Here is a 15,381-nt window from a genome sequence, read left to right on the forward strand (position 1 = left end):
GAAAGTCATCAGTTCTTTCTCTGAATACTATTCAGAGCGAACAAGCTAGGAAAGGTGAAACAAATATAGAAAATGTGGGTTTGCCAGCCTTTAAAACCAAGACGGATTAAATATTTTCATTACTTAAAAACTTTGGAATTAAAGACTTTTAACCTTTTTCATTCCATCACTCAACAATCCTCAGATCGACCTAGAAGTGCTAAGTTTACTTTGTGTTGTTTACAGGAAGGTGATAGGCTAAGTGATGAAGATTTGCTCAAGTTTTTAGCTGAGTTGAAAAGATCTTCTGCATCCCTAAGAAGATTGCGGCCAATATCAGGTATCAGTTCTCCTTCATTTAAACTCTAGATTATATCAGGTCTGGTTCGAAGGTAACTTTTAAATTTAGAAATTAGAGAGGAATCAAGTTGACGAGTTGAATTGACACCATTGGACTTACTCAGGTTGATATCATGTATATCCAAATTTGATCTAATCCAGTTATATTAGGATGGCCAATGCATGTCTCAATAAAAGAAACAAGGGGCCAGATATTTGTCTTAGAGGCAGGAATTGGGAGTTGGAAATTCAAGTGACCCCTGTCGTATTTTCATCCCAAGGAGGTGGGCACAGCTGGAGACAGACCCATATGTACATACGATCGAGGAGCAGGAGTAGGCCACTCGGGCCTTCAAGCTTGCTCCGCCATTCAATAAGATCATGGCTGATCTGATTATAATCTTCCGACTACCCCCGATAACCTTTCACCCTCTTATTAATCAAGAATCTATCTAGATCTGCCTTAAAAATGTTCAAAGACCCTGCTTCCGCTGCCTTTTGAGGAAGGGAGTTCCAAAGACTCATGACTCTCGGAGAAAACATTTCTCCTCATCTCCATCTTAAATGAGCGGCCCCTTATTCTCCCAAAAGAGGAATCATCCTCTCCACATTCACTCTGTCAAGACCCCTCAGTATCATAAAGGTTTCGATCAAGTCATGTCTTACTCTTCTGAACTCAGGTGGATACAAGCCTAACCTGTCCATCCTTTCCTCATAAGACAACCTGCCCATTCCTGGTATTAGCCTAGTAAACCTTCTCTGAACTGCTTCCATACCATTTACAACTTTCCTAAATAAGGAAACCAATACTGTACAGAGTACTCCAGATGTGGTCTCATCAATGCCCTGTACAACTGAAGCGTAACCTCCCTACTTTTGTAATCAATTCTCCTCACAATAAATGATAAGATGCTATTAGCTTTCCTGGTTATTTACAGTACCTGCATATTAGCCTTTTGCAATTTGTGCACTAGGACACCCAGATCCCTTTCAATCTCAGAGTTCTGCAATCTCTCACCGTTTAGATAATATGCTTCTTTTTTATTCTTCCTGCCAAAATGGACAATTTCACATTTTCCCACATTATACTCCATTTAACAGATTTTTGCCCACTCACTCAATCTATCAATAATAAAAGCAAAATACTGCCGATGCTGGAAATCTGAAACAAGAACAGAAAATGACAGAAAAACTCAGCAGGTGTAGCAACATCTATGGAGAGAGAAACAGAGTTAATGTTTCGAGTCCATATGACCCTTCTTCAGAGCTCTGGACTTAGCTTCTGGACTCTTGCTCTTTGCTACAGAGAGCTGTATCAATCCCCCTCACTATACTGTCCCCTACTACCTACTACTGGTGTAAAAAAATTAATTGCAATTAAGTGTAAAGAGCAGAGGATTCTTCAAGTGTAAAGAGTGGGGATGCCAGAGTAATTAATGGATAAATCAAACAAAATACAATAGTGATGGCAGGAGGGGTGATGTGTTGCTGCTGCAGCATGTGGGAGCTGCTGGACACCAAGGCGATCCAGAGCGAACACATCTGTAGTAAGTGTTTGCAGCTTGAGGAACTTCGGATCTGAGTTGAGGAGCTGGAGTCTGAGCTGCTGACATTGTGCCACATCAGGGAGGGGGAAAGTTACCTGTACATTTTGCTCCAGGAGACGGTCACACCCCTCAGATTAGGTAATTCAAATTTGGTCTGTGTTCAGGGACAGAAGGGTGTGACTGCACATGATGCAGGTACGGGGACCCAACGGGTAGCGTTCGAGGAGCTTCAGCCCCTACAATTGTTCAATAATTACGAGGTTCTTGCAAGCTGCATGGAAGAGAGCAGTGACTGCAAGGAGGATGAGAGAACGGACCACGACACCGTAGTACAGAGAGCCATTCAATGGGGGGAGGAAATAGGAACTTAGTAGTGGTAGGGGACAGTATAATTAGGGGGATAGATACTGTTCTCTGCAGCTGTGAGCTCGAGTCCCAAAGGCTGTGTTGCCTGCCGGATGCTAGGGTTAAGCCTATCTCCTCAGGGCTGGAGAGGAACTTGGAGTGGGAGGGGAAGGATCCAGTTGTCGTTATCCACGTCGGTACCAACAACACTGATAGGACTATAAAGGAGGTTCTGCTGAAAGAATTTGAACAGTTAGGAGCTAAATTAAAAAGCTGAACCTCCAAGTAATCTCGGGAATACTACCTGAACCACGGGCAAACTGGCATAGGGTAAATAAGGTCAAGGAGTTAAATGCATGGCTCAAAGATTGTTGTAGGAGGAATAGGTTTCAGTTCATGGGGCACTGGCATCAATACTGGGGTAGAAGGGAGCTGTTCCAGTGGGAAGGGCTTCACTTGAACCGTGCTGGGACCAGTGTCCTGGTGAACCGAATAACTAGGGCTGTGGAGAGGGCTTTAAACTAAATAGAGGGGGGAAGGGTTCTGGAGAGGGGATACATAGGCTTACAAAGCAAAAGTATATGGCAGCCTTGCAGAGCAGCTATTTAGGTAATGATACCCAGAATGTGACAGGAAGGAACAGAGTGTACAAACATAATAAAACAGCAGCAACTAGAGTTAATGGGGGAAAAAAATGGTAAAAATGCAAAATTAATGGCTCTTAAATACATGTAGCAATCGGAACAAAATAAATGAATTAACGGCAAAAATAGAGGTTAATGGCTATGATCTTACAGCCATTATGAAGACATGGTTACAAGGAGATCAAAGTTGGAAACTAAATATTCAGGGGTATGTGACTTTTCAAAAGGACAGGCAGGAAGGAAAGGGTGGTGGGGTAGCTTTGTTAGTACGAGATGGAATAAGTACGATAGCAAGAAATAATCTTGGATCAGAAGTTGTAGAATCCGTATGGGTGGAGGTAAGAAATAACAAAAAGAAGACGACACCGGTGGGAGCGGTCTATTGGCCTCCTGACAGTAGCTATACTGTAGGACAGAGAATAAATCAGGAGATAATGAGGGCATGTAAAATAAGGCAGTACATTAATCATGGGTGACTTTAATCATCTTGCAGATTGTGAAAATCAAATTGGCAGAGGTAGCCACGAGTAAGAATTCCTAGAGTATATTTGGGACAGTTTCCTAGAACAATATGTTGTGGATCCAGCCAGGGATTAGGCTATTTTCGTCTGGTAATGTGTAATGAGGCATGTTTAATAAATGATCTGAGTCAGAGATCCTCTAGGAAACAATGACTATAACATGGTGAATTTAGCATTCAGTTTGAGAGTGAGAAACTTGGGTCGGAAACAACTGTGCTAAACTTAAATAAGGGTAATTACAAAGGAGTGAGGGCAGAGTTGGCTGGAGTAGACTCGGAAAAGAGTTTAGCAGAAAAGAAGGTTGATGAACAATGGCAGATGCTTAAGAAGTAGTTCGTGGGCAGAATCTTGTCCTTGTCGGTGGGGCTTGGCGATGGCAGGCAGAGATGGTTGGGAAGCCGACTGCTGCCCGTGAACGAGGCTGGAAGGCGATTTCACTCTGGCAGGCCAATTAAGGCCCGCCCAGCATGGAATACGCTGCGAGCGGGGGGAGGAGGGCGAGCGCAAACTTTGCGTGTGCACACGAGTGTGCGCTTGAGAATCTCCCTGAGGCATAGAGCTAGAGCTGCCTCAGTGAGATGAAGAGTGTTAAAAAAATTAATAAAGAATTGAAAAATGTAATAAGACATGCCCCCTCATGTGACTTCGTCATGAGCAGGGACATGTTATTCATTTAATTTTAATTTTTTACTTTTATTTTTATTTGCTTTAGGAAACGACATCCCACCCGTGGATGAGGTTTCCTAAAAATTGCAAAGGCCCTTTGGCCTTTATACCTGCCGGCCAACTGTAACTTTGGATGGGGAGTGAAAAATTTAATTTAATAACCTTGTTAATGGCCTTAACAAGGTCTTTTAATTGTCGGCGGGTGCACTGCCGACTCTGGCGCATGCCTGCCAAACTAAATATTGCGTGACTGTGCATTGACGTCAGGACACTCGCCCGACTTCAATGCGTGTCATTTTACACTCGAGTGGGTCAGGTGTGTGCCCACCCCTAAATATTTTGCCCCATGACTCACAACAATGATATGTCCCGGTGAGGAAGAAGGATTCTAGTAAAGGGATAAACCAACCATGGTTAACCAAGGAAGTTAAGGATAGTATTAAATTGAAAGAAAAAACATACAGCGTGGCAAAGATTAGTTGTAAGCCAGAGGAAAACTAACAAAAGATGACCAACAAATAATAAAGGGGGAGGAAATAAACTTTGAAGATAAACTAGCTAGTAATATAAAATCGGACATTAAGAGTTTCTTTAAATTTATAAAAAGAAAGAGAGGAGCCAAAGTGAACATAGGCCCATTAGAGGATGAGGCTGGGGGAATAATATTGGGGAACCAGGAAATGGCAGAGGAATTGAATTAATACTTTGCATCAGTCTTCACTGTAGAAGACATTAATAGCATTCCAAAAATACTAAATAATCGAGGGGCAAAGAGGGGGAGGAAATAAAGACAATAACAATCACTAGAGAAAAAGTACTAAGGAAACTAATGAGGCTAAAGGCTCATAAGTCCCCTGGACCTGATGCGTTGCATCCTAGGATATTAAAGGAAGTAGCTACAGAGATAGTGGATGCACTGGCAGTAATCTCCCAAGAATCCTTATATTCTGGAAAAGTCCCAGAGGATTGGAAAACTGCCAATGTAACACCGTTATTCAAAAAGGGAGGGAGACGAAAACAGATAATTATAGGCCAGTTAGCTTAACATCAGTCAGTGGGAAAATGTTAAAAGTCTATTATGAAGGATGTAATAGCAGAGCATTTAGAAATGCATAATGTAATCAAACAGAGTCAGCATGGCTTCATGAAGGGGAAATCATGCCTGACAAATTTATTAGAAATCTTTGAGGAGGTAACAAGCAGGATAGATAAAAGAGAACCAGTAGACGTAATATATTTGGATTTCCAAAAAGTGTTTAATAAGGTACTGCACATAAGGCTACTTAGTAAGACAAGAGCTCATGGTATTGGGGGTAGTATATTAGCATGGATAGAGAATTGGCTAACTAGTAGAACACAGAGAGTTTGGATAAGAGGGGCATTTTCAGGATGGCAACCTGTAATTAGTGGAGTGCCACAAGGATCAGTGCTGGGCCACAGTTATTTACCATATATATTAATGACTTGGGTGAGGCAAGTGAATGTACAATCGCCAAGTTTGTGGATCACATAAAAATAGGTGGGAAGGCAAGTGGTGAGGATGACACAGAGTCTACAGAGGAATATAGACAGGTCAAGTGAGTGGACAAAAACTTAGCAGATGGAATATAATGTGGGAAGATGTGAGGTTATGCACTTTGGCAGGAAGAATAGAGGAACTGAATATTATTTAAATGGAGAGAGACTGCAGAAGGCTGCAGCACAGAGGAATTTAGGAGTCCTCATGTACCAAAAAGCTAGCATATAAGTTCAACAGGTAATAGGGAAGGCAAATGGAATGTTGGCCTTTATTTCAAAGACTTCAATAGGGAAGTCTTGCTAAAACTATACACGGCACTAGTTAGACCACACCTAAAATGCTGTGAATAATTTTGATCCCCCTACCTAAGGAAAGACATACTTGCAGTGGAGGCAGTCCAGAGAAGGTTCACTAGGCTGATCTTAGGTATGGAGCAATTTTCTTGTGAGGAGAGGTTGAGACAGATGGGCCTGTAGAATGGGCCTGTAGAAGAATGAGAGGCGACCTTATTGAAACATATAAGATTCTTAGGGGACTTGACAGGGTAGATGCTGAGAGGTTGTTTTCCCTTGTGGGAGAGTCTCGGACCAGAGGGCATAATCTCAGAGTAAGGGGGCATCCATTTAAAACAGAGATAAGGAGGAATTTCTTCTCTCAGAGAGTAGTGAATCTGTGGAATTCTTTACAGCAGAGGGCTGTAGAGACTGGGTCATTAAGTATATCCAAGGCTGAGATAGACAGATTTTTAATCAGTAAGGAAATCAATGGTTATAGGGAAAAGGCAGGAAAGTGGAGTTGAGGATTATCAGATCAGCCATGATCTCATTGAATGGTGGAGCAGACTTGATGGGCCGAATGGCCTACTTTTGCTCCTACTTCTTATGGTCTTGTAGTCTTACCACTACATTCCTTTTTGGTCCCCCCACCACAGTGCCATGGTCAGTCAGCTCAACGACCCTGCTGGCCCCCCTCCCATTCAAACAAGCTGGGAGAGCCTCAATCCTGTTGGACAATTGCAAAAGCTGACACTCCTGGCCTCTGTGTCCCCTTACCTGCCTCACTTGCAGTCACAGCCTCCTTCCCCTGGCCACCTTCCAAATCAGAAGACACTATCCTAACGGTTGTGACTTGCCTCCTGGTACAAAGCATCCAGGTAACTCTCCCCCTCCCTGATGTGACACAGTGTCTGCAGCTCAGCCTCTAACTCAATGACTCTGAGCTAAAACTGCTCAAGGCGCAAAGACTTACTGCAGGCATCTTTGCCCGCGATCACACTGGCATCCAGGAGCTCCAAAATCCTGCAGTCATGACACATCATCTGTCCTGCCATTTTTATCTGCTTTCATTAATTATTCACTTATTTTATTCAGCTATTTATTTTCTTTTGTGTATTTTACAAAACATACCACAAACTCCTGTACTATTTGGAACATTAGGAATAGAATAGACATATCCACTTAACAAATACTTATCAAACGGCTAGCATCTTCACTGTAGTAGAGCAAGAACCAATTCCTGCAGGGTGAAAAAATTAGAATGAAACAAAGGGAGGGGGGTACTTCCATCCCCTCCTCACTGACCTCCCTCAGCTCACCAAACTCTTACATTCCATTAAAGTCACACTTCGTGCTGTGAATGTCTGAATTTATATGTTCTGACATATAAAGGACTGAGCCCAGGTATAGAACAAATCAGTTTGGGCTAGTTTCCTAAATTAACTATTTCAGCTATTCCCAATGGATATCTTCTATCTCCCTGTTTAGGCCTTGGATAAGACTGAGGATATAAACAGCGCTTTCAATTAAATGTGAAATCTATACAATATTCGATTTTTAGGAAGAGATTTAAGATTCCCTCAACTCACCAATAATCTCTCACTCTGTAGAGGTAGTTCTGATCATACTGAGAAAGTTGCCCTCCGGAGACAGGCCTGCTGCCTTCTGAGGTGACAACAGAGCCATGCAAATGCTGAGATGGACAGGTTAGAAGGCCCACCTCCATCCACTAGACATTATCAGATCTCAAACACGACTGTTAGGCCCCCTTCCCCACACTCCTTACTCCTGCTCAACCATCCATTTCCCCTCCGTACACCCCATATCCCTTCTATACCACCTATGATGCTCCCAAACCCCCATGCATCCTTCATAGCCACTCTACCAGTATTCATTAGGTACAGAACAAAGTAACCCCATAATAACACTGGGAAGTCTTTGAAATGTTCATAAAATATTTTTTTAAAAGAATATCCGCATTCAACATTCTCTTTGTAAAAAAGTTCACCTCTTACAGTCTCATAAAACTATTAATCAAACAGTGAAGGTCCCATTGCAGAAACCTTTAATCCACTCCATACCTCTAAATATTGTCCAAATAAACATAGGCATTGAAAAACCACTTCAAAGGGAGATAAAGTTACTTGTAATAAAACAGAGCTAGCAGTTCCCTTCATAGCTGTGCAAACAACCCCATACCAGTCTGGATCTATTCTTGGATCTCAGTTGAATATTCATAATGAGGTTAAACAACAGATACCTGACCATCTGTTCTACTTGGTTCTGCTGATACAGTTGCCATAATGCCTCATTATGAATGCTTGCCTGAGTTCAAAAAATGGCTAATGGACTCAGCCCATTGGGGGTTGCTTGTATAGCTGTAAAGGAAGTCTACTAGTTTTGCTTGTTTGATGGTTTTTATGAGATGGAAATAACTTTATCTTCTTTTGAAGTGGTTTGTTAATGCCTGTATAATAATTTAGACAAGATTAAGAGGTGTTAAGTGGATTAAAATTTCTTTAATGGGACTTTCACTGGCTGTGTTTGATTGACATTTTTATGAGAATGTAATGGGGACAATCTTTTTCACAAAGAGTGTTGAATGCTTGTGTTTTTTTAATTTCTTGAGCATTTCAAAGACTTACTGGTGTTGTTATAGGGCTCATTGCTTCTGTACCTAATTGATACTGGTGGAATGCTTCAGATGCTCAACAGATGGCAGGACATTAAATCAATGTGAAAATCAACCCACAGGATCCTGTTCATACATTTACATCTGTGCTCTATACTGTAGAATGTAGAGATAACTTTATCCACTGGAGAAAGGACTCTTGCATCTGAACCTTTACACACTGTTTTTAATGGTCTCTTACCTTTTAAGGACAGAGCTCTGTGATCAATTACTGCATTGAAAACATAGTTAAAATCATACAAAAACCTTAAACACAAATTTAAATACTTCAAAAAAACATAATCATACACCTTTTAAACTTACATGTTAAAAGGTTCTCTGCTCCAGAATAGGATGCCCCCATGGTTCATGACTCTTCTAAGGAACCGTGAACCTGTCTCCTGCAAAAGCCGGCCACATTTTGACTCTATGACTCCAAATGTTATATAGCTTTGTAATAGGTAGTCCCTGGTCAATCATTCAGAGTCTTGTGGGCAGAGCATGCAGCCTCATGTTGTGTTCCCAGTAGCTCTAGTGGGATGTAATATAAATATGCAATCTTGTGGTCATGTTGATGATAAAGCTATCCAATCCCCCAACCAGCCTCAAGAGTGCAGCTAGCTCTGCTATTTTCCAATGTGAGCAGACATGAAAAGCAAAGGTACCAACTACTTGCACTGGTGTAACACTTTAAGTTGTGAGGAGAGTAAGTTAGTGAGCCAAGATGAGAGAGATTGGGAAAGGGAATAGTCAAAGCTTAGTCAAATAAATAGGAGTTGAGGAGTCTGATTTTTTTAAAGCAAAAGAGCAAACTAGAAATGTTGAGAGATTTAGGGAGGAAGTTTCAGTGAGTAGAACCTATTCAGCTGAGAGAAGTAGCATGGAGAGGCTTGGGGTAGTTGAGTCTAGAAGTGACAAAGGAATTAAAATTGGATCAGCTTAGGAGGGACTAAGATAGAGGTGGAAGATGTGTTGAAGAGGGGAAGCTAGTAGATTTTGTGATGGAGAAAATGTGTCCCAAATATAGCTCCGAATTAACAGGATGCCAAGACTGAGAACATTTTTCCAGCCTGAAACAAGGGCCAAGGAGGGAGATGGAGTTAATGACAAGAATTCAATTTAATGGGTAAAATTTACACTGAGGACTAGAGACAGTAGCATAGTTCTTCCCCATGTGAGTCGGAGAAAGATGTGACTCATCCAAGACTGGATGTCATAAAGTTCAAATATGTTGGGCTGGAACCATTCAAGGGCAGTCTCCATGGAGTTGGAACCTGGAGGAGAAGCACTGGAAGAGGATGGCCTGCTCTACTATGTTGAAATTTGCAGAGAGTTCAAGGAGGATGAGGAGAAACAGTGCACTATAGTCATAGATGATGATGTTTTTTGGTTTGGGAAACTGCAGTACCATAAAAAAAAAGCAAAAGCCAGACAGGTAGGACTCAAACAGGGGCTTTCAGGAGAGATGGGCCAGAATATTGTCATCAGCGTGCGGGGGCGGGCCCAATATGTGGATGCGCAAAATGATACAAGATTATGTCGGACGTGCGTCCTGACGTCATCACATGTCATTTTGATCTTTTGTTCAGCGGGCCGCTTACCCACCGAACTGTCAATGGCCTATTAAGGCCACTGAAAAGTAATTAACCTTATTAACAATGCTACCAGTCCAACCTTAAGGTTGGCAAGAAGGCAAAGACCACAAGTGGCCTTCGCATTTTTCAGGAAATCCCATCCACAGGCTCCCACCCCCGTCCGTTCCTGCCCAGCCCTCCCGACATAGACAATGTGCAGCTCATGGTGTTGGAGCTGGAAGCACATCATGAGGAAAAAGAATAAAGCAGTGACTGGGGTTCTGATTTTTGTGCTATGAGGGCTGCTATGTAACCTCCATCTGATGCTTCCTCACAACATTGTGACTGAAATCAGGTGCTCAGTGGAGTCAGGTAAACAAGTGTAATTGTCTGTGATACAAGCTGAAGTTGCTGAACACTACTGAGTGAAGTTGTATAATGCAGGTCTGTGGTGACACACAGTTTAACATAACAACATAAGAAATTGGAGCAGGAGTACATCATATAGCATCTCAAGTGTGAAGACTGATCTTCCGTCTCATCTCCACTTTTCCAGCCTCTCCCATATCTCTTGATTCCCTGGGAGATCAAAAATCTGTCTATTTTTGTCTTAAATGTAGTCAATGATTCAGTATCAACCACCTGGGGTAGAGAATTCCAAATATTCAGAACCTGCAGAGTGAAGAAATTTCTCCTCATCTCAGTTCCAAATAATTAACTCCTTATCTTGAGGTTATGCCCTTGTGTTCTAGATTCACCAGCCAGGGGAAACAATCTCTTGCTGTTTACCCTGTCAAACACTTTAAAAATTTTGAATGTTTCAATGACATCACCTTTCATTCTAAATTCCAGAGAGTATTGTTGTGATAGTGTATGCATGCCAATGCAGACAATGACATGTACCTTAAGAAGCTGCATAGTGACATCACCATGTGTAAGGCCGGAGGATAAAAGGTACAGCCTCCATGTTAGATGTTCACTACTGCCTGTGACTCTTCATTAGTAAGACTCCATGGCCAAATATTTTCCCTTGATGGGCAGTCAGGCTCCACCGGCTCAGCCAAACTCCGCTGCCAAAATGGGGCCAGCCACCATTTTGAGTGGGTGGGCCTCCAGTGGCCTGCCCGACAGGAAGTGCTATGCACTTCCTGTGTGGTGGGGGGAGGGATTCCCCATCTGTCCAAGTGCGCTCTTTTGCGCATGCATGTGAAAGAGCGCGCATCTCCCTGAGACTAAGTGCTGTCTTAGGGAGATTACTGACAGTGTAAAAAACTTGTAAAATAGAAAAATTATTAACATGTCCCCCTCATGTGACAATATCACACGAGATGGGGCATGTTAATAAGAAACACATAAACTTTATTAAGGTTTTTAATAACAGACATGAAACCTCATCCCACCAGTGGAAGAGGTTTCATGTATTATCAGAAGCCCGCTGGGGCTCCTGGCCTGCCCGCCAGCCTTAAGGTTGGACGGACAGGGTCTTTAATTATCTTAGTTATCCTGTCAATGGCCTTAATTGGCCATTGACGGCTCGGCAGGCAGACAGTTGATTTCGCTGTCCGCCCGCCTTCCTCAATATTTAAATGGACCGGGGTGATGTCTGGGGTTCCTCCCGATGTCATCCTGCGTCACTTTCCCATCGGCAAGCGGGCCCTGCCCCCAAATTGCCAACGGGAAAATTCTGCCCCATGTATACCTTATCAATCAGGCATATAGTTAAGTAATCAGCCTATGTAACTGTTAGGATCCAGACTAGATCAAGGCATGTTCAGAGCTGTATATGGTTGTTGCTAGTAATAAACTTAATGTAATTGTATTCAACTAAAACCCTCATTAGTCTCCATAGCTGAAGGTTAAGGAATCAAATTCCAGTCTTGGACTTGAGCACTCTAGGCTGAAATTCCAGTGCAGCACTGATGGAGTGCTGAAATGTTTGAAGTGCTATCTTTCAGATGGCCTGTTCAATGCACGTTGAAGATCCAGTTGGTGTTAATAAAAGAAGAGCAGAGAGTTCTCCCATTGCTCTGGCCAACATTTCTTCCTCAACCAATACCAACAAGAATGAAATTCATGTGTGCTTTGCCTGAAAGCAGGTCCTTGGTTCATTGTCTGCTGGCGCTTCAGCCTGAGCTGTTTTCTTGGTAGTTTCTCTTTGTCACTGTTACTTTGGCATTACCTTCCACTCTCAGGGGCAGAGCGAGGAGGCAAGTTCCAAGCCTACCTCAGCCAGAACAGGAATCAAACCCATGCTGTTGGTGTATTTCTGAACCACACGCTAGCCACCTAGCCAACTGAGCTAACCCGCCCCCAGTTAGAATGAAATAACTGATCATTAATCCCATCTCTGTTCATAGGACCTTGCATGTAACAAAATGGCAGCCACACTTATCTTCATAATAACAGTCGTATAAGTGAAGTGAATTGAGGCATTTTTAAAAGATGTGAAAAGGTGTTGTAAGTTTTTTCTAATCCAAGTTTGTTGATATGTTTCAGGAGTAATAAAACTCGAAATTTCACCAGCCGCAGAGAACCCCACATTCTGCATTACGCCTGAACTGTTACCAGTGAAACCATATCCTGAAAACCGTAGCCGACCAATCAAAGAAATTCTAGAGTTCCCATCTCGAGAAGTCTATGTTCCACATACATCTTACAGGTGAGTGACCAATAGTGCCCGTGTAAAATGCAAAGCTGCTGAGCTTTTACCTAAAGCTTGCAATTTTGAAGTTACTTTTAAAAATGTCCTTAACATATTTTCTGTCACTCCTTCCATTTTACCAGTTGCTGTAGTTTCTGAGGATGAACGTATTTGGAGACCTTTATTATGGCAACAGTTTAGCTGATTCTAAACTATTAATGATATCACCACAGGGCAGTGTTGCCCAAGAACTTTTAATAATAATTTTATAGATTATGAGTTTTGCTGTATCGCTCAGTGCTTATAACACAAGAATGGCTTAATATGAATGTTTGAAAAGCCCTTGCTCCAGAAGAATTATTTTTTCTCCTTTTCCTAATTCCCATTCTATTCAGTATATGCAGATAAAGATTTTGACCTGGAGAGGGAGCACTTGCTTTCACTTTGACATTGCACTTTTGGGATCTTAATGCTTAACACCATTGTTGTAGCAATAGCAGTTTACTTTTCAAAAGAGATGAAGAACATCATAAAGGATTGAACAAAAGAAGTGATTCAGATAATTAACCCACTCACAATCCACCTTTACTGTTGAGTGAGTCTGGGAAAAAAGATATAGACCTCCTACCCTTGTTGAAGCAGACGAATAAAATGTGTGCAAGGGTATCATGTTGAAGCATAAATAATACCTTAATTGCATGAATATACTTAATTTATATTTATAAATGTGTTTATTGATTTGTTTGCTATTTAATATAGATGTCACACTTCATTTTAAATAAATTAGCACTTGGGCCTGGATTTTACCTTTGGCGTGCACACCCAACATGCTGGAACTTAACGTGACGCACGATATTTCATTCGGTGAGCGCTCACTGAGTCGGCTGTGCATCTGCCGATAATTGAAAGGCCTTTTAAGGCTATTAAGGACCTAATAAACTTCAAATTTACGCTGCCCATCCATCCTTACGGTTGGCGGGTAGGCCAAACGGCCTTTCCATTTTTTAGGAAACCTCATCCACGAGCGGGATGAGGTTTCCTAAAGCTAATACTAATTAAATAAAACATTTATTTTGAAATTAAAAACATTTCCCATTTCATGTGACACATTCGCATGAGGGCACATGTTTCATTCAATTTTTATTGTACTTCTATTAATTTTTTAAAAAAAGCACATAAATCTCCCTGAGGCAGCTCCGTGCCTCAGAGATTGAAGTGCTCTTTCGCGCGCATGTGCGAACTGCGTGCAAGGCCCGGCTCTCCCTCCTCCCCCTGCCTGCACAGGCAGTGCTGAGCGCTGCCGCTCACGTTCCACACTGGGCAGGCCTTAATTGGCTCGCCCGCATGAAATCACGGTGCGGAGCCGATCGCGGGCAGCGGTTGGCTCCCCGACTGTCCCTGCCCGCTCCCGCCAAGCCTGCCCAACGAGGGAAAAATTCAGGCCTTAGTTTTGTTTTAAGAGCTTTACCAATGAGGCTCTGAGCCCAGTTTTAACAGTGTAAGTGGAGGTTAGAGTGGGTTAAAATCTCACCTGCTATGTTCTTCATAATCACCATTATAAGAAAAATCTATGGTTTTTCAGTATATCTTGTGCTATATCTCATGTGGTTGGATGGGCTCTTTTATAATAATTTCAGCACTAGAGCAGGGTGACAAAGGGGTCAGCTATCAGGAAGGCAGGTCTTTAGAAAGAGATGATGCACTCTGTCCTGTAGAGTTATAACACAATTTATGGTTTAAATAAAAATCAGGTAATACAATTACAAATTCTTTTTGAGCTGCATCATTCACTGAAGCTTTATTCTCAACATGGAGCTTTCTTAAAATTTTAGATATCATGAAATATACCAGCATTACATATTTCATCTCTTCTCATCTCCTAACACTACCACCCTCAAAAACACTACCGATGTGAGGCAAAAGAATCAGTCCATAGTAAGTGTTATTATTTCTAATAAGCCCAGAGATGCCTGTTATTAGAAATATATATATCTTCATTAGCCGATCAGAGCCCCCATCATCATCCTGCATGATACTGGATTTCTCAGGGATCAAATGCAGAATCTTCTTGGTCCATATGCTTCAGTTCTGCACTGGGCTGTTGCCTTGCCAAGTAAGCCATCAGGAGACTGCCACATTTTTAAAACTGTCCACAAAAACGAACATTAGAATAACTTTGACATTGGTGTGAAGTTGTGAAATTGACAGTAATGGCTTCAAAAATGAGGTTGATAGGCTTGCCAGCCTATTAAGGTCAATGTCCTGCCCTCAGAGAGGCCTATTACTGAGCGACTGAAATGCATGCCTATAGGGCTCCAGCTGCCTTTGTAGGATATAATTCATTTGAACATGTGCCATGCATTCTCTGACCAGTTTCATTGGCAATAAAGCTGAAGAGGCGCTAGAAAGGTAAGTTTTAAATTATTTTTGTGGAACAATTAAGAGTTGGACTCCACCTCCAGGTCCCACAAAAAGAATCTGGGCCACTGCCATCCTGGGCTGTCCCCATAATCACAACACTCTTCCTGGACTTACCTTCCTGCCAGCCCAGTGGTGTTTGGACTTCCTGGCCTGAATCCAGCAAGCTATATGGATATGCCCACTTGTCACATGCAGCTCACCATTCCATTTAATTGAGGCCTCAAAATGGGTCCACCAGC

At 42.1% G+C, this 15,381-nt stretch overlaps 1 protein-coding gene across 3 annotated transcripts in view; it reads left to right on the forward strand.

Annotated features, from left to right (window-relative positions):
* dock8 (dedicator of cytokinesis 8) overlaps positions 1–15,381 on the forward strand; it is a 312,431-nt gene that overhangs the window by 133,864 nt on the left and 163,186 nt on the right. For all 3 annotated transcript variants that reach the window (XM_041186616.1, XM_041186617.1, XM_041186618.1), the window contains 2 exons: positions 226–319; positions 12,577–12,739. In XM_041186616.1, the coding sequence (XP_041042550.1) occupies positions 226–319; positions 12,577–12,739 (257 nt within the window). The remainder of the gene's footprint in view (positions 1–225; positions 320–12,576; positions 12,740–15,381) is intronic.

This window comes from Carcharodon carcharias, chromosome 4 (genome assembly GCF_017639515.1).
Source record: "Carcharodon carcharias isolate sCarCar2 chromosome 4, sCarCar2.pri, whole genome shotgun sequence".
Taxonomy (NCBI): Eukaryota; Metazoa; Chordata; class Chondrichthyes; order Lamniformes; family Lamnidae; genus Carcharodon; species Carcharodon carcharias.